The sequence below is a fragment of the Gymnoscopelus braueri genome (assembly GCF_963280865.1).
Source record: "Gymnoscopelus braueri genome assembly, chromosome: 18".
Classification (NCBI taxonomy): domain Eukaryota; kingdom Metazoa; phylum Chordata; class Actinopteri; order Myctophiformes; family Myctophidae; genus Gymnoscopelus; species Gymnoscopelus braueri.
Window position 1 is genome coordinate 9,380,616 of NC_137618.1, and position 24,343 is coordinate 9,404,958.

The 24,343-nt window shown below is 41.3% G+C and overlaps 2 protein-coding genes across 3 annotated transcripts in view; both read right to left on the bottom strand.

Moving 5' to 3' along the window:
- Window positions 1–7,863: 7,863 nt before the first annotated feature.
- On the bottom strand, window positions 7,864–9,021 carry LOC308106212 (zona pellucida-like domain-containing protein 1; the record flags this gene model as incomplete). Its single annotated transcript, XM_080457268.1, has 1 exon — window positions 7,864–9,021. The coding sequence occupies one exon, from the start codon at window positions 9,019–9,021 to the stop codon at window positions 7,864–7,866; it is 1,158 nt and encodes a 385-aa protein (XP_080313394.1).
- An 11,203-nt stretch (window positions 9,022–20,224) lies between these two features.
- Window positions 20,225–24,343, bottom strand: part of LOC308073787 (zinc finger protein 385B-like) — a gene marked incomplete at its 3' end in the record, with an annotated part of 80,585 nt that continues 76,466 nt past the window's right edge. The window contains exons 8-11 of one of the 2 annotated variants that reach the window (XM_080412931.1): window positions 22,663–22,971; window positions 21,415–21,611; window positions 20,933–21,031; window positions 20,225–20,485 (exon numbers count right to left, since the gene is read on the bottom strand). In XM_080412931.1, the coding sequence (XP_080269057.1) occupies window positions 20,225–20,485; window positions 20,933–21,031; window positions 21,415–21,611; window positions 22,663–22,971 (866 nt within the window). Of the gene's footprint in view, window positions 20,489–20,932; window positions 21,032–21,414; window positions 21,612–22,662; window positions 22,972–24,343 lie in introns of both variants that reach the window. The other variant, XM_080412930.1, reaches the window with a different exon arrangement.

A 24,343-nucleotide genomic window follows, 5' to 3' on the forward strand; every position in this document is an offset into this window, starting at 1 on the left:
AAAGGTGCGTTGGCACAGTGGTGTGGTGTGCTTGATCGGTTGCCTCTGCTACAGACAGTTGGCAGGTTCAAGTCCCATGCCATCAACGTACTGGAGGACCATCGGGGGGACTGCGTCCCTCCCCTGTTTCCTGATAGTTAAAGGTGGGGGTTTATGTCTGAAAGAACTCTGCCCAGCTAAGGTTTTACAGAAGGACACTCCAACTCATTCAGTGCCATCGAGGCACCCCATGTGCCTGAAAGGCTCCCAGTGCCTCTGATGTGTTTTCGGTGTCTTTGACATTTTTGACGTTTTCAGTGCCCTTAGTGTTTATCCACCATATGGCCCTGTTCACAAACCAGCGGTACCAGTCCTTAAGAAGCACAAAGGCAGCAAAACCATGTGATCCCCCAAAAACTCCCTGCTGAGCTTCTACGGAAGGGTTTGGGAGTGTGGTCAGCCGGATGAGTTCAGAGGACCTAAAATTTCTAATTTCTTTCTGTAAAACCTTAGCTGGGCAGAGTTCTTTCAGACATAACCCCCCACCTTTAACTATCAGGAAACAGGGGAGGGACGCATTCCCCCCGATGGTCCTCCAGTACGTTGATGGCATGGGACTTGAACCTGCCCAACTGTCTGTAGCAGAGGCAACCGATCAAGCACACCACACCACTGCGCCAACGCACCTTTGGGCCCTCAGCAGGTGTCTCTTCGTGCTTTTGACTTGCTTTTTGGTATTTTGGCCTTGAAAATTTCAAAGTACTACAACTTTAAAGTATAGGACGACTGGGATTTGAACATGGAACCTCTGTGCTGAGAGTCCGACCTTTAGACCACTACCCCATCTCTTAGCCACTTCCTTCACATGTCTCTTTGTGATGTTGACTTGCTTTTTTGTATTTTGGCCTTGAAAATTTCAAAGTACTACAACTTTGAAGTATGGGACGACTGGGATTTGAACATGGAACCTCTGTGCTGAGAGTTCGACCTTTAGACCCCTACCCCATCTCTCAGCCACTCCCTTCCCATGTCTCTTCTTGCTTTTGACTAGCTTTTTTGTATTTTGGCCTTGAAAATTTCAAAGTACTACAACTTTGAAGTATGGGAAAACTGGGTTTTGAACATGGAACTTCTGTTCTGACAGTCCGACCTTTAGACCACTACCCCATCTCTCAGCCACTCCCTTCACATGTCTCTTCGTGCATTTGACTTTCTTTTTGGCCTTGAAAATTTCAAAGTACTTTGAAGTATGGGACGACCGGGATTTGAACATGGAACCTCTGTGCTGAGAGTCTGATCACTATCCCACTACACCATCTCTCACTGACTAACAGCAGATGTCTCTTAGTACTGTTGAAGTGTTCTTTCATATGTCAGTCTTCAGTTTGTAAAGTTGAAAAGCAATGAACCATAGAAGGGCTGGGATTTGAACATGGAATCTCTGTGCTGACAGTCCGACCTTTAGACCACTACCCCATCTCTCAGCCACTCCCTTCACATGTCTCTTCGTGCATTTGACTTTCTTTTTGGCCTTGAAAATTTCAAAGTACTTTGAAGTATGGGAAAACTGGGTTTTGAACATGGAACTTCTGTGCTGACAGTCCGACCTTTAGACCACTACCCCATCTCTCAGCCACTCCCTTCACATGTCTCTTTGTGCATTTGACTTTATTTTTGGCCTTGAAAATGTCAAAGTACTTTGAAGTAAGGGACGACCGGGATTTGAACATGGAACCTCTGTGCTGAGAGTCTGATCACTATCCCACTACACCATCTCTCACTGACTAACAGCAGAAGTCTCTTAGTACTGTTGAAGTGTTCTCTTATATATGTCAGCCTTCAGTTTGTAAAGTTGAAAAGCAATGAACCATAGAAGGGCTGGGATTTGAACATGGAATCTCTGTGCTGACAGTCTGACCTTTAGACCACTACCCCATCTCTCAGCCACTCCCTTCACATGTCTCTTCGTGCATTTGACTTTCTTTTTGGCCTTGACATTTTCAAAGTACTTTGAAGTATGGGAAAACTGGGTTTTGAACATGGAACTTCTGTGCTGACAGTCCGACCTTTAGACCACTACCCCATCTCTCAGCCACTCCCTTCACATGTCTCTTTGTGCATTTGACTTTATTTTTGGCCTTGAAAATTTCAAAGTACTTTGAAGTATGGGATGACCGGGATTTGAACATGGAACCTCTGTGCTGAGAGTCTGATCCCACCACACCATCTCTCACTGACTAACAGCAGATGTCTCTTAGTACTGTTGAAGTGTTCTTTTATATGTCAGCCTTCAGTTTGTAAAGTTGAAAAGCAATGAACCATAGAAGGGCTGGGATTTGAACATGGAATCTCTGTGCTGAGAGTCCGACCTTTAGACCACTGCACCATCTCTCAGCACTCCCTTCACATGTGTCTTCATGCTTTTGACTTGCTTTTATGTATTTTGGCCTTGAAAAATCTCTCAGCCACTCCCATAATATGTCTCTTCGTACTCTTGAAGTGTTTATATGTCAGCCTTCAGTTAGTAAAGTTGAAAAGCAATGAGCCATAGCATAGAATGACTGGGATTTGAACATGGCATCTCCATGCTGAGTGTCTGATCTTTAGACCGCTAGACCATCTCTCAGCCACTCCCATCCTATGTCTCTTCGTACTCTTGAAGTGTTTATATGTCAGCCTTCAGTTAGTAAAGTTGAAAAGCAATGAACCATAGAATGCCTGGGATTTGAACATGGCATCTCTATGCTGAGAGTCTGATCTTTAGACCGCTACACCATTTCTCAGCCACTCCCATTGTATGTCTCTTTGTAGTCTTGAAGTGTTTACATGTCAGCCTTCAGTTAGTAAAGTTGAAAAGCAATGAACCATAGAATGACGGTGATTTGAACATGGCATCTCCTTGCTGAGAGTCTGATCTTTAGACCGCGACACCATATCTCAACCACCCCCATCATATGTCTCTCCGTACTCTTGAAGTGTTTATATGTCAGCCTTCAGTTAGTAAAGTTGAAAAGCAATGAACCATAGCATAGAATGACTGGGATTTTTAACATGGCATCTCCTTGCTGAGAGTCTGATCTTTAGACCGCTACACCATATCTCAACCACCCCCATCATATGTCTCTTCGTACTGTGGAAGTGTTTATATGTCAGCCTTCAGTTAGTAAAGTTGAAAAGCAACAAACCATAGAATGACTGGGATTTGAACATGGCATCTCCTTGCTGAGAGTCTGATCTTTAGACCACTACACCATCTCTCAACCACCCCCATCATATGTTTCTCCGTACTCTTGAAGTGTTTATATGTCAGCATTCAGTTAGTAAAATTTTAAAGCAATGAACCATAGAACGACTGGGTCTTGAACATGGCATCTCAATGCTGAGAGTCTGATCTTTAGACCGCTACACCATCTCTCAGCCACTCCCATCTTATGTCTCTTCGTACTCTTGAAGTGTTTATATGTCAGCCTTCAGTTAGTAAAGTTGAAAAGCAATGAACCATAGAATGACTGGGATTTGAACATGGAATCTCTGCACTGAGACACCATCTCTCAGCCACTCCCATCATATGTCTCTTTGTACTCTTGAAGTGTTTATATGTCAGCCTTCAGTTAGTAAAGTTGAAATACGTCAGCATATAGAGCTTCATCATGTAACTTTACTATTCTACCCCAAATGTGTCTTTTAGTGCTTTTTAGTAATTTTTTTGTAGTTTAGCTGGCAAAACTTGACAATTGAAACTCTCTGCTGAAAGACTCAGTATTACTACACCATTTCTCAGTACTTTTGAAGTTCATAATTTCACATTCAACTACAGTAGGTCTGGGACTTGAACATGGAAACCCAGTCCTGAGAGTTTGAGCATTAGTCCACTACACCATTACATGTTTAATGTATAGATGTAGTCTTCTAGTGCTTTAAAGTGTTCTTTTGGACTGACCAGCAAAGCCCAGCTTCCCAGCTTGGCTTTGCTGGTCATTCCAGCCAGCAATTATTTTGTTTGAAGAATTCTGTCACTATAGTGAAAACGTGTTGTTTTTAATGTCAATAATTAAAGTAGCTATTCTTCTTCATAATACATTTTTGCCAGACCCAAGGGCTTACATGAGGCTTTGTATCTGTTTCGTCCATACATGGGCAGGGGTCATTTGTCCTCCGGCCCCAGCCAAAAAAAAGTTCATGACGTCCCCTTTCGTCATACATGGGCAGGGGTCATTTGTCCTCCGGCCCCAGCCAAAAAAAAGTTTGTGACGTCCCCTTTCGTCACGAACTATTCATGACATCATGAACTTCAGTTATAAAGTGGTTTGTAGGTGTGTTACATACTAGGACTTCATTTTGGGTCTGGCAGAACCAGGTCTCCTGGTCTTGTTTTCAAAGTGATATACTATAGTAGCAGTGACTGAGACAACAGACTGAAAAACTATGCTGTATAACTGAATGCGTGTGAGCGTGCATTTTGACCAATGTGGCCCACACCCCAAAATGAGTTCGACACCCCGGCTATACAGGGTATCTTCACATTTCTAAAGTGACAGACTATACATTAAAATGGTCAAACATTGGCAAAATTGTCTTCTATCATTCATGGGGGAAAACTCTAAATGATAAAATTAGATTAATTGGAATGATTGGATTTGTTTTGACCAAAGATTTGACAATTGACATCATTATAGTCTCCGCCAGGCTGAAAGGCATGGCGAGAGAGTATGTTTTTCCCCCTGTCCGTCCGCCCGTCCGTGTGTCCGTGTGTCCTGTCCGTGTGTTACCAGCTAATCTCCGGCACCGTTGGCCCGGTCGCTGCGAAACTGTGCACACCCACTCCCTGGATGCCAATTCAGAACCTCTTCCCCACATTTTTCACATGGGCCTGTCATAGCGCCACCAGGAGGCCGATTTGTGCAAAACCCTTGTTTTCCCCATTACACCTACAGCTTTTAACGTCATGCAAATCGGTACACAGGTGCCATTTTCCATATTACATCCTCATTGGCTAAGGTTGGCTTCCAAAGTTTGCAGGATTGGTCCGTTTTGAACAAACTGCCTCAAATCATGAACGCAGCTTGCCATTTCCATAAAATTGCACATGCACATTCCCACTAGGCCGAGGAAGAAATGCCACTTGAACATTTTCAAATCAGCCTCATGGTGGCGCTATAACAGGCCAATTTGCATTTTTAACTATAACTGCACTGATCTGCGTGAAACTTTGCATGCACACTCCCTACAGGCCAAGGAAAAACATCTGCACTGCATTTTTCACATCTGCTTTTTACAGCGCCACCAGGTGGCCGACTTATGTAAAATAATTTTTTGGAGATTATTCCTTCAGATTCTGTCCAAAAAACACGCAAATTGGTACACTGTATCTCCATAGTCATGTGATTCTGATGGATCTGTCCGAATATTTCATATTCCATCCTATTTGGCTTACAGTGGCTTCCAAAGTTTGCAGGATTGGTCAGTTTTGAACAAAAGGCCTCAAAACATGAACGCAGTGTGCAATTTCCGTGAAATTTTGCATGCAGATTCCCACTAGGCCGAGGAAGAAATGCCCCCCTTTTCACATTCACATTGGCCTGTTATAGCGCCACCAGCAGGTCTAATTTAGCAAAACACATTTTTGGAACAAAATGCCTCAAATCATGAATGCAGTGTCCGATTGAAAGGCCTAAGAAGAAATGCCACCCTTTTCACATTGGCCTATTATAGTGCCACCAGGAGGCCACAATAACCTACCTAGTACCTGACCTGGCGGAGACCTGTGCTCCGAGGAGCACTTTTTCTAGTTTTGCTCTTGTTTTGGAAAGCACTTTGGGTCAACTGCTGATGTTTTTAAATGTGCTATTTAAATAAATTTGACTTGACTTGACACACACCTATACATCCCATACACATAAGATAATTGTGTAATGAGGAGTTTTCACTATATTTATTAGCCATCGATGGATAATCAGTCCCAATTGATTGATGGATAATCAATTGGGAATAAGGTGATATCAGTGGGGACAGATATGGGCAGTATTTTAAATGTATTTCAAATACATTTTTTTTTGTATTTGGCTGGCATGGAAAAAAATTGATGTAATTTGTATTCAGATACTTTCAGATCTTGTATTTTCTGTATTTAAAATACAGAAAATACATGTAATTTTTTTTACATTTTAAACATTTACACAGGTTTATAGCCTACTGTGGAATAAATAAAACCCAATGTGAGATATCACTTCTACTCTGCCTGTCTGATTGGCTTACCCACCATCAGAACATCTTTTTTTTTTAATAAATCTCTTTATTGGAGAATAACAATTTCAACATTCAGCCATTAAATAATACAGCTCTCCATATATGACGTGAATGTACACATGTCGAAAATCTTTTAAAATTATATTTTAAAGCCATGTATCAGGTTTGTTAAAATGGACATTTTGTAGTCATCTTGATTTCATGTCATTTGAAAAGACATTTGCAAAATGTTTACAATTAAAATTACAGAATGTGGCTGGAAATGTCAAATGGTGTAACCACATAAGAATCCACACTTGAATAAAGTCAATGAAAGTGTTCTCATATATGTATATGTATTTTTTAACTGTACTTTAAAATATCAAATGAAAGTTTTAGGCACAGTTATAGACCAAAACGTGAAGTCGGCTTTTGTAGAGCCACCATGAGGCCGATTTGAACAATTTGGAGGTTCTCCCTTGGCCTAGTCGGAATGTGTGTGCAAAGTTTCACGGCAATTGGACAATTGATTTGTGGCATTTTTGCAAAACAGGCCACTCTCACAAACTTAAGCCATATGTAGCCAATCAGGATGGAATATGAAAAATCTGACAGATTCTTCTTGATCACATGACTATAGAGATAATGTGTAACGATTTGCGTGAGGTTTAGCCAAAATCTGTAGGAGTAATATAAAAGAAACATTTGGAAGATTTTGAAAGATTTGAGGCAGACGTTTTTCCTTGGCCTCCCAGGAGTATCTTTGCAAAGACACCGAATGTTCCAGGGATGCCGGAGATTAGCTGCTCACGCAACATTGCAGGCAGTGAAATTATTGTACTCCAAGCATACCTCAAATGTGTGGAAAATAAATGAGATAGAAACGAGTCAAGATAACTCCAGAATAAAGTGTCACAATGACAGTAAAATGTTATTTCATCTTTATTTATTTCATTTATGGTTTTACAAAATGTTTTAAATGTTACACTTTCCTGTACATCAGATGTACGGTAATTGCACACATCTTATTACTGATTAATAGTAATAATAATAGTATTTACCCAGGTATTACATACACTTCCAGTAATATAAAGTGCAAACTAAATGACGTTTATTTGCTATGGTTTTCTTTTTCAAGCAAGATGATAAATTCAATAAATTAAACGAAGTAATACTTTGGAGGGTACATTGACTTTACTTTCAAAACATTCCACAAACATTCACATATTAAAACTGGGTTTATGAACCTTTTTTATATTTTCCTTCCAACTACCTTTTCCCCTCTTTAAGTAATAGCTTATGAATCGCATACATGCATTGCCAACCGTCAAGAAACGGTAAAAAAGTTAGAAAAGAAAAGTGAGGTTGTCGCAACCAAACAAAATTCCCTCATAATATGGGGTCCATATTAGACTAACATCTATCTAAACATCTCAATCACATTCCTTCTTCATCTAAAATGTAGATATTCCTACACGGTTTAGCCTATGATGACGGACAAACTAATATTTCCCCCAACAAACAACAGTGAGATGAACCAAGCCCTGTCCTCAACCACAAAAGTTAGACAAGCTGGTGGATATGGTACACCTCAAAAGACAGTATTTAGCCTATAGCCCGATGCCCCATTATCCCGCCTTCAGCTCAAGGAGGTTGGTTTTATTTCCTGAGCCTCTTGTAAAAGACGGCAGCGATGCACAGGGCAACAATACACACAAAGGCTAAAACACCTACAGCAGCACCAAGCCCAGCAGACGAATTCTCATCATGTGTTTTGGTCTGGCCTTTGATGACATTTTCTTGGGTGAGGATCTCCGGGGAGGTGATGGTGGTGGACAAGTCGGCTGGCTCATCCTCCGTGCTTCTTCTTCTTCTCCTGTTGTTGCATTGCATGAAGGTGCTGCAGGTGCTGACCTCGCATAGCCGGGTGATGCAGTGCAGGTAGTAGGTGGAGACGGTCTCGTTCTGCTGCTGCTGGAAGCGGAAAGCCGGGAAGGAGAAGCGGGCGCTCTGGCTCATGCCGTTCTCGATGATGGTGGTGAGCTGTTCAGTCTCGCAGGGCATTAACAGGTTGAAGAAGGTGGAGTTGCTAGGAAGCGGGGAGATTGAGGCGTAGCACCGGTCCAGGAGTATGTTGTACTGGCCTGTCAAGTTAGTGGCCTTCACCTCCACGTAGACCTTGGTCCTCAGCTCGATTCCATTCTCTGGCATCACCAGGGGGCTTGTGTACTGTTCATCGCTGAACAGTTCCATGCGCAGGGTGCTGATGAAGCTGCCATTGTTGTCCTTCAATGCGATAGAGGAGGCTGACACATCGATCTGGGTGTTGTTGATCAGGTACTCTAAGGGGTAAGCGCAGGAGTAATAGTACTTCATCTCCGCATTGTAGGTGATTGTCCCTGTGGTGGGATCAGAGGATCGCACAATGCCACTGACGTTGACTGTCTGGATGTTGGAGAAGTCTGAGAACACCCCTGTGCCGGCAGCGCTGGTGGTCCTGAAGAGACTTCCACAGGCATGGGTATTGTTCAAGGGGAAGTTGAAACGCACCACGGGTGGAGATACAGATGTATCCAGGGTTCCGCTGCAGGCTGCCTCCGTATGATGGTTCACGATCATCAGTGACTCGTTGTAGCCGGTGTAGACGACAGGGCAGGCTTGGATTGCCAGACTGATGGAGTCGGTGCCACATGTCACTGCGATGTCAGTGTATTCTGGTCGCCTCGCTTCTCCTATTGTATTACAGGCACTCAATGTCAGCTGACTACTACTTCTTCCTATGATGGTGGCGACGATTACAAGAATGTGAAAATTCATCTTGGCTCTATAGCAGTGGTCCGCTCCTGTGTCTGGAATCTCTGGATACCTTGTTTAAGTCAGCTCTGAAGGCAAACGCAGGTTGATGCTGGTGATGGGTGTTCAGGAGTCTTTTATAGTATGTCTCTTTCCCTGCGATTGGTTCAAAACAAGGTCAAATCACACTGTATGTACAGCTATATGTTAACAATTGCATTGTATTTTAAGGGGAAGGGCGGCAGCATGAATTATACCCTTAGGGCAACAACCTGAAATCCGAAGCATATTGTCTTCAGAAACTGTAACAAAATGATTGAGGAATGAGAGGTTTCACTATATTTATTAACCATCATGGATAATATCAATTGGTAATAAGGTAATACCAATGGGGATTGATATGGGCAGTATTTTAAATACGTATTTAAAACACTTTTTTCGTATTTTGTCATTTGTATTTGGCTGGCACAGGAAAAATTTATATAATTTGTATTAAGATACTTTCAGATCTTGTATTTTCTGTATTTAAAATACTGAAAATACATGTTATTTTAAACATTTACACAGGTTTATAGCCTACTGTGGAATAAATAAAACCCCATGTGAGATGTCACTTCTACTCCGCCTCTGATTGGCTTACCCACCCTCAAATATATATATATATTTTAATAAATCTTTTTATTGGAGAATAACAATTTCAACATTCAGTCTTAAATAATACAGCTCTCTATAGATTTTCTTTTTAAAAAACAAACAATGACATAAAATAAAACACTATCGCAAGAAAAAAAATGACATTAAACAATAACAAAAAGAAAAACAGACTAATAGGAACACTTCCTCAGAACAAATTGAACCATAAATGAGAGGCAGAGTAGAATATCGTTTTTTATTTATTTTTACAGTGTGTAACAGTCTGACAGCTTATGCTCATTGTCTGATGTGACTTTACTGTTGAAATGTTAATGTTAATGTGCACTTTATTCAACCTAAATAACTCAAAAATCTAAAGACACTGGTATGGAACTCTTGGTTTACTGAGGTGGGTTCAATTCCCTGCAGTGTCCTGCTGATTGTTTTGGCATTTACATGAATGGCCTTAAATATTTGCACTCAGCTGATTAATTAACGATATAACTGAAACACACAGCTGTTTACAACTTGGAGTCTTGAACAGATCACCTCCAGTGAAACTCACTTCTTATTTTTTCATTCTTTGTTAAATATTAGTCATAGTTGTTGTAGTAGATGACTTACAAACTAGTTGAAAACTTTGAAAGCTTTTTTATGTAATGGTCCAAACAAAGTGAGAAGAGCAAATACTCTTTATTAATCATCTAAAACTAAGAAATCTAAAACTAAGAAATGACATTACTAAGGCTAAAACTAAACATCTCTCGATTGGCTCTCAATGAAAGTATGAATGTGGGTTCTGAGTACAGATGTTCCAACGGATGGTTTTAAACGATTGCCTAAATCTCAGTTGTGTCATAATGAACCCTGATCATCAGTAAGTGTATCCAGTAGATTTAGTCATTCTGTCAGGGGGGAGAGGTGTTTGCTGTGGATTTTCATCTTTTTATCTGCCACCACCTTCTTCAGCATCAAATATCACCTCAAACGTCCATCCCTATGGTGTGAAAGGCCTTGTGGCTTGAGAGGAGAGGATTCTCAATCCAAAGGTTGGGAGTCTGAATCTTGGTCCCGACTCTTTCTTTTTGGTCTTTGTAAGGCGAGAGCAGGCTCTCAGCACAGAGAGTCCATGTTCAAATCCCAGGTCTCCTAGTTCAGAGCTGGAGTACTTAGACATTTTCGATGTTTCTTTTCTTTTTTTTGTAAAGTGCATGAGCCAAGTGCCTTTAATTATTTTGGGGGAATGACCCATCACGTTCATGGAATGTCAATGTACCATGTTTAGTGTGCTTTGGTAGCTCAGTTGGAAGAGCTCTTGACTTCAGATCGCAAGGTCATGAGTTCGAACCCTCTCCCCGGTAACTCAGTAACTGAGCAATCTGGCTCCCACAGGTCTACTAACATTTTTCTTCTTTAAATGGCCATTGCCTCGCCCAATGCATTGGGCTTTTAAAGTTAAATATTTCAAAAACTACAAATTATTTCAAAATCTCAAGAATGCATGTCCACAGTAAGGTGGAATTTTTAAATTGTGAATCAAGTTTATAGGTTCAAGTATAAAGGAACAGCGAGGTGCCAAAGTTTTCAGATGTAAATTTTAAAAGTTAAATAACTCAAAAACTACAAAACATTTCAAAATAAAAAGTCCAAGCATGTGTGTCCAAAGTAAGCTGAATTATAAAAAGTGTGAATGGAGTTTCTAGGTGAAAGTGTTTTTTTGAGGTGCCAAAATCTTCCATCGACCTCCATTATAATTTTCTGAACTTTTAAAGGAGTATATTTCTAAAACTATGAAATGTTTCAAAGATTAATTTTCAGGCAAACATGTCCACAGTAAGATGAACATTTTAAAGTTTGAATGGGGTTTCTAGTTGTTTAGCCTGCCAAAGTTTGTACTTTTTTCCCTTTAAATGTCCATTGCCATTGACAATGGACATAACATGGCGGTTAAGTTAAATATTTCAAAAACTACAAATGATTTCAACATAAAAATCTCAAGCACGCATGTGGTCTTGCGGATTTTTTCCAAGAATCCACGCATTTGCATTGACAAAGCATTGGCAGATTCCGCCCCAGAGGTAAAATAAAAGTGCGGTGTGGCCGTGCCGTGCCCTTAATCAAAGTGCCAAAGTTTTCAGATGTTAGTTTTAAAAGTTAAAGTTCCAAGCATGCGTGTCCAAAGTAAGCTGAATGAATGGAGTTTCTAGGTGAAAATGTTTTTTTGTGTTGATTTTTTTTGGTGCCAAAATCTTCCATTGACCTCGGATGTATACTCCGAGGAACTTGAACTCGCTGACCCTTTCCACTACAGCACCATCGATGAGGATGGGTGCATGATCTCTCTGCGGCCTCCTGAAGTCCACGATCAGCTCCTTGGTCTTGTCGACGTTAAGGGCGAGGTTGTTCTCCCGGCACCAGAGTGCCAGTGAGTTGATCTCCTCTCTTATAGTCAGACGCGTCGTTGTTGACGATTCGGCCTATCACTGTGTCCTGTCGTCCGCGTACTTTATGATGGTGTTGGAGTCATGTGTGGCTGTGCAGTCATACGTGTACAAGGAGTAGAGGAGAGGGCTCAGCACGCATCCCTGGGGTGCTCCGGTGTTGAGGCTCAGGGGGTCAGATGTGATGCTGCCCATTCTCACCACCTGATGTCGGTTGGACAAGAAGTCCTGTATCTTGACCCCCAAACCTCCGGTTTATAATTATAAGTCAGTGACACAGAGCACCCAGTGACTCCAGGAAACACCCAGTGACTCCAGGAAACAACACCGATGATGTGTCCAAGTTTGTTTGTGCATCAGTAGATGTTTTGTTAACCGATATTGCATTATACATATTGCATTGTACATGTAACGTTATATACCACTGAATATGTAATAGCGTTAAGGATATAGTATCGTATAGAGTATGTGTGACACAGGATGTAGCACATGCATACAACATGTGTAATACAACATGTGCTGTACCACATGCAGTGGCTGCCCCCAGGCTCTGGAGCAACCGTATTGTTTTGGACCTGTACAGCACTTTGGTCGACTACAGTCGTTTTTAAGTGTGTCATATAAAGCAGTGGTTCTCAAACTTTTTCATGTCAAGGACCCCCAAATTGACACTTATTAGCCCGCGGACCCCCATTTGAAAAGATGAGCCAGGGACCCCCATAAGAGAAGATTTTTATGGCTCTAGCAGTGATTCTCAATCATTGTAATTTAAGGACCCCCCCCAGTTTGACATGCATTAGTTGTACGGACCCCCATTTAATGGCATTTTTATCTCTGGGAGCCCAATTCATATTGTAAAATCAATGTTAATTTAACTCTGAGAGTGTACAAATGGAACCAAATGGACCCGTTACCTCTCAGAGTTACAGACCCATAAGTTACAGACCCATAAGTTACAGACCCATAAGACCCCAGAGTTACAGACCCATAAGTTACAGACCCATAAGTTACAGACCCATAAGACCCCAGAGTTACAGACCCATAAGTTACAGACCCATAAGACCCCAGAGTTACAGACCCATAAGTTACAGACCCATAAGTTACAGACCCATAAGACCCCAGAGTTACAGATCCATAAGTTACAGACCCATAAGACCCCAGAGTTACAGACCCATAAGTTACAGACCCATAAGTTACAGACCCATAAGACCCCAGAGTTACAGACCCATATGTTACAGACCCATAAGTTACAGACCCATAAGACCCCAGAGTTACAGACCCATAAGTTACAGACCCATAAGACCCCAGAGTTACAGACCCATAAGTTACAGACCCATAAGTTACAGACCCATAAGACCCCAGAGTTACAGACCCATAAGTTACAGACCCATAAGTTACAGACCCATAAGACCCCAGAGTTACAGACCCATAATTATAGGAACCCATTTGGTTCCGTTAAATAATTTAGCTGGGGACCCCCTGGTATTCCCTCAAGTACCCCTGGGGGTCCCCGGACCCCACTTTGAGAATCAATGATATAAAGTGTGTCACATAAAGTTGATTTGATAGCATTACATTTTTCTGAACAATAAAAAACAGGAAACTAAAATGAAATATATATTCTTTTAATTTTTAAACAAATTAAACATATATATTTTAAATTTGTTAAACAAATTAAACATTTTGATAAATAAATGAAATAACAAACAGATAAAACATCTGCCAAACCCTAACACATCATAATCATCAGGATAATAAGACATCAGTACATTAGAACATTAGAAGAGGAAGACAGGTTGGCTCTTCATTCAGAGCTGCATATAGCAATATGTCGTTTTTAACATGATATGGAAACATGCTGCTTCTGTTCCCAGTGGACATTTTAACAGACTAGACCAGACTAAACTAGACTAAAATAAAACAATCTGATCTATTCTAGACTAAACTGATCTAAACTAAACTAGACTAGACTAGACTAGGCTAGATCAAACTAAACAAAACTAATGACTAAAATAGAATAATCTAGAGGTTCTCAATTTTTGTTTTGTCCATTCGTAAACTCTCAGAGTTACAGACCACTAAGGGTCCATTTGGAACTCCCTCCAGGAACCCTGAGGGCTCCTGAACCCTGTGGAAATAACCTAATCTACTCTGGACTAAACTAATCTAGACTAAACTAGACTAAAATAAACTAAACAGATTAGATTTGACTTGCATAAACTAGATTAAACTAGACTAAACTAAGCTATACCTGAACTAGACTGGACTAAATATACTAAACTAAATTATATAGACTAGTAACAAACTAAACTAAAAGTATACCAGACTAGACTGAATACATTAAAGCCAGATACAGTAAATGTAGGCCTGACAAGAGTCGATTAAAACAAACTAAATGAAACCCCTTCACCTTCACACACATTCCCTGATGTGTTCAAAATGACATACAGTAGTTTGTTTTAAAAAACACAAATGTATTTATCTTTTTCTCTAAATATTAACATGAACATTTTTCTCATAAGAAATAGTAGCCAATAGTAGCCAGTGTTAACCATGCCAGTTATGAAATATGAAAATATTAAGGTCATGACATCAAAGACATAACATAACAGATGTTATAGACTGAGGCCTGTATTTTGAGAGCAGTAGCGATAAATGTTTCATCAGCAGCACATTGAAGTCTGACATGCATTGATACGGCTGGTGACAACCCACCAAAACAACACTGGATTTAATTGCATTTTTATTTAGAAATTGTATTATTGCTCTGCATGTCCTATGCACTTTATGTGTATTTCTGTAGGGGAAGAGGGATATCCTATTTGTCATAACGTTGCTGTCGGGCTGGAACCTTATAATATCAGGATATTTATATTATATTGTTATATTATATTATTATGTCCATATTTCACTTCCACTTTTTGTAAATTAATGTCCTACTTTGTCATACAAGAGTGTTGCACAAAAGTAGCAAAAATAGCCAATCTAGAAGCTCACAACACGTCGCAACAGTAGCTGAGCTTGTACTGTATATCAGCTATTTTGAGCTGTTTTTGAAAAAAGGTTGAAAGTGAATGTGGTTAAGTCTGTCTGTGGGTTTTATAAATACTAAATGATAGTCTTCAAGAGACAATAAAGTGGCCGCACACACTGGTAGCCAAAGTGCCAAAATTTTTATCTGGACACAGAGTAATGAAAAAGGTTTTCATTACTCTGTGTCCAGAATAAAATATTGGCACTCTGGTCTCTTGAAGACTATCATTAGGATCCTTCTGCCGTGGGCCGGCACCACTAGACTTTAGTGTGCGTAGCATTCCTGTGCACAGTGATTTATAAATACTGAACCATGGCTCCATTGGGACACACGTTCTTTCCTGAAAAGTAACGCTTATGGACATACAAGGTATCCACCCGACAGCGACAATTTGGGTCTGCGTGTCCTATCCAATTTGTGTGGTTCTCCAAATAAAGAAAGATATCAAATTCCTCATTATCATTATTCAAACTCGCACATTGTCTCACTACACTGCACTGCACATTGACAGTAACAGTTTCATCTCTCAATACTTAGGAATGTCATTTTTGTATGTTGCCTGAATGGAAGTCACATGGCTAGTTGTCAGCTGACTGCACCTGTTGACTGCCCTCAAAACGAGTCTAACAGCTACACCCAAGTGCATCAAAGTGGTGTGAACTGGCCAACATCGCCTGAGGCTTACATTTTATTACAAAATAATAATGATAAAAAAAAATCTAAGATATTTATATTTTTTATTAGTGCCAGAATTTTGGGGTAGGGGCATATATTGTATATTTACTTGAGGATCAACACATATTGTAAACAACAGGGGGGGGGGGAAACAACCTGTAAACTGAAACAAAAAGAAAGTAAAAGCTACAAAGTGCCTTTAGGCCGAAGGGTGGCGCTAGAGAAAGGCCATGGCGTCACCGAAATCCAGTAAGGTCCATCGTGTAGATGGTGAGTCGTGACATGTAAAGGTCACCAGTCTGCCAGATTATGAGACATCTTGAGAACAAAGTTGACATCTTGGCCTGAGGGGGGTGCTATAGGGTTAAGGCTATGGGTGTCACTCAAAATAAGTAAGTGGTTCCCAACCTTTGGTCCTTTTACACTTTTTGAAAATGTTTCACTATTGTTTAACAATATAATGACTGCCCGGAATAGGGATGCCAGGTTGACAGTGGATGAAAGCATGTTATGATTTTGTGCAACATGTTTTGTTTTTTACTACCTACAAAGTACAAACTGACACGGCCTCAACCCCCACAGGGGGGCCCAGACCTCAGGGGCCTCAACCCCCACAGGGGGGCCCAGGGGCCTCAACCCCCACAGGGGGGCCCAGACCTCAGGTTGAGAAACACTGAATTATGAGATAATTATCTTGTGTGTGAAGTTGACATCTTGGCCTGAGGGTGGCGCTATAGCGTTAAGGCCATGGGCTCACTCACATGGTTACAGTACTCTCTGGGCATCATGAAAGTGCACGGCATATAGTTCCAGCTATTGTCGCTGTCGGGAAGAAACATCATATCTAATCTCCATGTTTCAACATTTTATGTTTTTTGTAATGCCCTATTTCTTCATACAACAGTGTACACAAAAGTAGCAAAAATAGTAGCTCACGTCGTCTTGCATCATGACGCGTTGTGAGCTTGTATAGATACAGTATGCTATTTTTGAATTCGTTTTTAAGTGAAAGTGAAAGCGGTTAAATGTCTGTGGGTTTGATACATACCGGACCAATGCAAAGTATTAACAAGAGCTTGTGACTAAATAATAACTACATTGTGTCCATTGTTCTTTGCTCCATTTCCTGAAAAGTATACAAGGTTTGCACCCGACAGTGATAATATTGTTAAGTATTGGGCGGACAGACAAGCAGACAGACAGATGGACCAGCATGTACATCCTCCAAACCAACAGTAAATCGTTGCTGCCGGGCAGAAACCTCTTATTTCCATATTTCATGTTTTTTTCATACATTGATGCCCTATTGGGTCATTATACAGCGTCACACTGTAGCAGATCCACAAGCTCGAAACGCGGTTCGAAGCGTGGCTCGAGGCGACGCGTTTTGAGCTTGTAGATCTGCTACTTTTGCTATTTTAGATTTTTTTCTTTTTTACATATGAGGTTTCCACCCGACAGATACAAAATTGTACTGTAATCTACACACCGTGAGTATGAAACCAGTCGTCTATTTTCTTTTCTGCATGACAGCCAATCAGGCTGATTTGCTTCTGAATGAGAAACTCCATAAAACCAACATGGTTTCCACATGGTACTCAAAAATAAAAACATGACAAATATATTTATTTATCAATTATGAATTGAATTTTGACCAATTAAAGGCTCATCAGGGACCGTTCGGTCGACTGGAGGAAAAGAGGGGGAGGGTCATGCTTTTTTGATGAACTACAAATTGAGAGAGGTATCAAACCATTGTTCATCATTATTTGGTGGGGGAGTAATAATAATAATAATTATTATTATTATTATCATTATTTACAATCACCTGGGGAGAGTCAAGAAGAATATATCTTATGTCACCTTTTTATTTCAGAGCACTTAAAATCCTCCAGTCACCCCTCCTTCTAAACATCGAACGGTCCCTTACGTTTCCATGAATGAGCATGATACTCATTTTTGTTTTAAAGCAAAACGTAAATGTTTTTATTTCATTTCTACTTTCCGTTGAGACAAAAACAACAACAACATCTCTGAAACTCAAGTGGAGCTGTGATTACATCACTACTCCATAAAACTACTTAAAGTAATTCTCTGATCTCAACCCAACTGGAACCTGCAGTTGGTGAAACCCATCAGTCATGTTGTTCCCAGCGGTGGTAAGTAACCAAGTACCTTTAGTACACCAAGTACTGTACTCTAGTACAATTTTGAGGTACAATTGCAGGCAAATATTGTTACTTTGCATATTTGTATTATTATTAACGCATCAAAAATAACATCTAAAATATCCGATCCACAAGCTTGTGAGCTTGTAGATCGGTTATTTTCGGAAAAAAATCGGACAATTAAAAAAAACAATTATGACTTTTGCTTTGGTACGTCAAGTACATTTTGATGGCAATAACTTTGTACTTTTACCCGAGTCACATTTTGAATACAGGCCTTTTTACTTGTAACAGAGTATTTTTTATTTTGCAGTATTGCTACATTTACTTAAGTAGAAAATCTGAGTAGCCTACTTCTCCCATCACTGGTTCCACAAAAAACACAACAACACGACACGACCACACAACACAACACAACAACAACAACAACAACCACCCTGGTTTTCTCCATATCGGGAGAATTCAGCCTTGGCCGCAGTATCCTTGACTTATACTTCATTGCACAACGGTGTCGCGTTGCGGAAGATAGCCGATCTACAAGCACCGAACGTGTCGCGGATGCGACGCGTTCGGTGCTTGTAGATCGGCTATATTCCGCACGCTACACTGCCGTGCAATGACATATAAATCTGGCTGTATGGAGCTTATCGAAACACGGTAGAAGTATTGCTAATAGTTAGATCAACAAACAGCAAAGAGCATAGAAAAAATAAATGACCAAAAAAACAGTTAAAAGTTCATCTGTACATTATTGCATCATGATGACATCATATAGACAGACGAAGCGGAAGTTTACATCTTGGAAGAGACGTTTCGCCCCCAAAATCCATCAGTATTTTTGTTCAGAATCCATGTGCCATGTTCACTGTTTTAGGAGGAGGAGTCACTGTTTTAGGAGAAGGAGGAGTCACTGTCTTAGGAGGAGGAGCCACTGTTTTAAGCGGATAAGTCACCAGTTTAGGAGGAGTTCTGAAACTGAAACTAAAACTAATCACATTTTGTCATTATAGATAGTTTGGTAAATACACAAAACAGTTTCAGTTATCGTTTTTTGTGTAAAGCCTCGTTCTTATTTGTATTTCAGTTAACAAAAATGTTTTTTTTCCAATTCTAGATTCAGTTATTTTGTTGTTTTAGTAAAGTACCACTAAAATAACCCGGGACTATGGTTATGCACAGAGTCTAGAGCTAAATCCCAATATTCAAATTTCCAGTGTGACCCGGAAATAGTTCGCGTCCCAAATGTCAGTTTGCTTTTAGAGGAGCCAAGAGAGAGGCTTCCCAAGCCGCTTGGAGCGAGGATAAATGAGGATACATCGAAGTATCCTTCATGTCTCCTTTGCTGAAGTGTCTTTGTCGGAATGCGTGGCGTATAAATTCTCCTCCTCCACGTGACAAGCCTCCGGGCTCCGTAGTGGTCCAGTGATCCAGCTGTCTGACACGTCATAAGTAACTGCCGTCACTTCAAAATGACGCTGACAGAGTGGGGAGAGTTCCTATTCCTTAAAGCAAGCCCATTCGATTTCCTCCGTCCTCGCTTTTCTCCTCCTCGCCTTCTCACTCGGTGGCGGGGCTAAGGCGTGAGCGGAGGACGCAAGGATGGACGTTTTTTTGAGTATTGGGACTGGGCCTTATCGAATGAGGCCTTCAGACAGCAGTCAGGTGGTGTTTGCAGGTCATCTTCAGGTGTGACCAACTGTGACCAACGTGCACACTGTGACCAACGTAAAGAGCAGTAAGGTGCACTAAGGAGGGGACACATCCCCCACTGTGACATCATCGACCGCTCCGGTTCACTGCTTCCTGTATCCACAGCACAGGACAGGAAGTGACGAGAGGAGATAAGAGAGGAAGAGGAAATGGAGAGAGGAAGAGGGGGGGTGGGGGCCCAGCGGGGTGTCTTGTCACAGAAAGGTTCAAAGGTTCTAAAGAACCACTGTGTCCATGAGCAAGGCACTGATGCCCGAAATATACTTGGTTGTGCCCGTGTCGCGCGTTGTGACTTGTGAGCTTATAGTCTGCTATTTCTGGTGTGTGACACCGGTGCACGACTAAGTATACGTCAGACTTAAAGCCCTCCAGATCATCGCCTCTGTGGGAACTATATCTACCAATCAAATGGAAGAACACAGAAGGAGAGAACTCTGGGTAAATAAAAATGGCTACCCTATCTATATATATATATATATATATATATATATATATATATATATATATATATATATATATATATATATATATATATATATACACACACACACAGACAAACATGTGTGTTAATAAGGTGCAAAGAGAATTGGACGGTGGGTCGCTCTGATTGGACCAGGGGCTGGGCGCAGGAAGGAGGGGGCGAAGAGGGGGGAGGAGCCAGGACGGGGGTGAAGGGAGAAGGAGGGAGCGAAGGAGGAGGGAGGGAGGGAGAGAGTGGTGGAAGGCGGGAGAGGGAGAGGGAGAGGGAGAGAGGAGGGCAGAGAGGTGGGGGGACAGAACGGAGAGGTGAGGATGGAGGATGGAGTGATACAGGGCTTTGCTAAGTCCTTCTGAGGAGGAGAGGAGAGGAGAGGGGAGAGGAGTGGAGAGGAGAGTGGAAAGAATGGTGAGAGAAGAAAAAGTACAAGGAGGAGAGAGGAAGATTAGACACATTTATAGAAACACATTAAAATGATGTTTACAGATACTATATGACACATTCCTTTAACACCTTAAAATACAATTGAGCATAGTTGAACTACTTGAACACCCGCACCCACCCATACTTTCTCGCTACTGAGTTTTATTCCAATATGTTTAACTTTTGTATTGTATTGCATGTATTACTGCATTACTGATGAATTGAGTACAATGGACCACAATGGAAGTCAACCTTTGACTGTACTACCTGCACTGTTAATAATTATCTTTACAAAGTATTCAATCAATCAAGCAATAACATTTGAACTGAGAAGGACAGACAGACAGACAGACAGACAGACAGACAGACTCACTGTTAGAGTAGTACTGCCACGTTGCTTGTTGTAGGGGCTGTATTTAGGTTTCATGGGTTTTCCTGCCACCCTGTCCTTATGCCTCCTACTGGAAATATGCTGCAATTACAACAGTCAGTGTATTAGATGGAATAGTCTTAAGAAGTCTCTGTGTGTTGTATAGTGAGATTTGCGAGATCAGCTCCGGAAATACAGACGCGCCCTCACAGACGCACACACACACACACACACACACACACACACACACACACACACACACACACACACACACACACACACACACACACACACACACACACACACACACACACACACACACACACACACACACACACACACACACACAGAGAGACAGCTTATAGACAGCTACAGTAGCATCACAACATTATTATTATAAAAAAAAAAAAAAAGGTTTTCTATATATTTACTGTGTGCAGTACAATAATAAGACTACGAATCTATAAACAGAAGCACATAGGAACCTGTTTGAGCTGTATCTCAGAGTTGACGTGCACGTCACAGATCTGGCAGTGGAAGGTTTGGTTCTGCAGACCGGAGCCCTTGAGGACGACCGGCGCTCCGTTGGTGGTGATGGTCTTCAGCTTGGCCCCGGCCCGGGGGTACGCTTTGATGGGCCCGGCGCCGCTACGAGCCTCCATCATGGTCTTGTGTTTAGAGCCTGAAATCAATGGGACAGTGGTGGAAGAAAAGTACTCCAGTTTTATTACTTGAACCTCTGTAGTCTTAAAGAACTGGACTTGGGTTACAACTGTACTTTGACCACTTTTTTCTGTCCATCTCTTTGCCCAGAGCACTGCAGAGGTCAGGTGTGTGTGTGTCTGTTTCCAGCTGACGCTTGTTGACGCTCGTTAATGTTATAAGCATCAAAGCAATTATAATTAATTATGCTTCTGCACTGTCAAATAGGCCTACATCTAATCTAAGATTAGTGGGACTCATTCAAATGACCACCAGTGAGTCCCGGGACTCACTTTATTGAAAACCTAACAACATCACTGTATTATATTAGATTTATTAGATATTATATTGATATTATAGCTATATTATTTTATCAGATATGTGATATTGTTACCTGACAATTAGTTGACTTTTGGTGAAAAAGCCTGTATATATCGGTATCGGTTGATATCGGTATTGTAAATTAGGACAATATCGGTATATCGGATATCGGTAAGAAAGTATCGAATATCGAACATCCCTAGTTTAAACTATAAAAAAATGGGCATACTAGGACTAGGTAAAGTACTGTACTTGAGTAAATGTACTTAGTTTCTCTCCAGCACAGGAAATGGATAAACCCTACTCATGACCTCTGACCTTGACAACATACAGATAGTCAGATAGTAGTAAAACACTGAAGAGGACACAGTTAGGGGGGTGTAATTGCACACCCCAATACCTCCACATCCACACCCATTCTAACATGTCACGGTACATGTGAGACAGTGCACGTGCTAGTGCTGGAAGAACCACTCCTCCGATTTTTTAAAGCAAAAGTAGCAATAGAATATTACCCTGTAAAAGTCCTGTATTAAAACGGAAGTAATGGCATTAAAATATACAAAAAAAATAAAAAAATATTTCACACGTTTTTGTTTTTAAATTTTTATATTTTGGCTAAATCTCTTGAAAATAGCTGATCTACACGCTCAACAGCAGATCTACAACATGTAATGAGCTTGTAGTATAAACATAAAAATGTTATATACCTGTGTTGTGTGCGTCCAGCTGGGACAGAGAGTTGACGGCCACTTTACACAGAGAACAATACAGCAGCTTCTTGGCTTTTTCCTCCTCGCTGTCTGTGGGAGCGACGGCATGGAGAGACGCCGAGGAGGAGGAGCAGGAGGAGGAGGAGGAGGAGGTGGGAGGATGAGGAGCAGCAGGAGGAGGTTTGGAGGAGGAGGAGGAGGAGAAGGCGTGGAGGCCAGGGGCAGGAGCAGGGGAAGCAGATGGAGGGCTGGAAGGAGGAGGATCACTTTCCGCTCTGCTGGGCGACGAGACACAACAGGACAGATCTGGGTAGAGAGAGAGACAACAGGAAATAACAAAGAGATCAGTCTGAAATCAGCTTCTATTCAGTTTTATAATCAGTCTAAAATCTGTCTGTAATCAGTCAGTAATAGGTTTGTGATCAATCTATAATTTGTATGTAAACAGTAGCCAATAAATCACTGTGCAGCTCCCAGCAGTAGAATTGTGGTCGCACGCACACACGCATGCATGCACGCACACACATTTTAACAATTTATTCATATCCACATAAAGGAGAGCACACACACACACGCACGCACGCACGCACGCACGCACGCACGCACGCACGCACGCACGCACGCACGCACGCACGCACGCACACACACACACACACACACACACACACACACACACACACACACACACACACACACACACACACACACACACACACACACACACACACACACACACACACACACACACACACACACACACACACACACACACACAATTTCACACAGATAACTAAATTAATATCCTTGCAGTGTGGCAGATTGTCCTGTAGGAGGCAGTCAACAACAGCAGAACCGACATACTTTGCACTGAAGGTGTTCATTGTAGCATTATTGATGAATAAAAACCAGTGGACACTTTGGAGTGACTTTTTGGAAGTGTTTCCAACACTAACACCAGAGCATTGTAGCAATATATTGACCACTTCTATGTACTGTACAAGAAAGAATAATTGAGCCAGCTCATCTGAAATCTGAAATCTGCTTCTTCTCCTGTCTGTTCTGCTGATACACTAATCCAAATAAGACCCAATATATATCAAATAAAATCAAGTCACGAACGTTCAGAGAGGTCTCAGAGAGGCCAAACTAAAATAATTGCTTTGCTGAAGTTAGACATCAATGTGAACGCTGTGTGCAATTGGTCAAACACTCAAGGTGCTTGTGATTCTGCTGGCAACGTACCATTCTGCTGGCAACGTACCATTCTGCTGGGAACGTACCATTCTGCTGGGAACGTACCATTCTGCTGGGAACGTAACATTCTTCAGGGAACGTACCATTCTTCTGGGAAAGTACCATGGACAGTTTTTGAAGAAATGCTCGCTGAGGATGTTAGGAGGTACAACCAGGGGCGCTTAAAGCAGCGGCTCTCAAAGTGGGGTCTGGGGACCCCCAGGGGTCCTTGAGGAGGTTCCAGGGGGTCTCCAGCAAAAGGAGTTAATATAGCGCCAAAATCAGTTTGACCACTTTAACCGTGTATACATCGGCTATTTTCAAAAAGATCTCGACAAAATGTGAGGAGAATTTGGAATATTTTTTAAAGATTTTGACAATGCAAATCTTGCATGGGGGTCCATGGTAGTGCTGCACGATTCTTGCTCAAATGTGAATCACGATT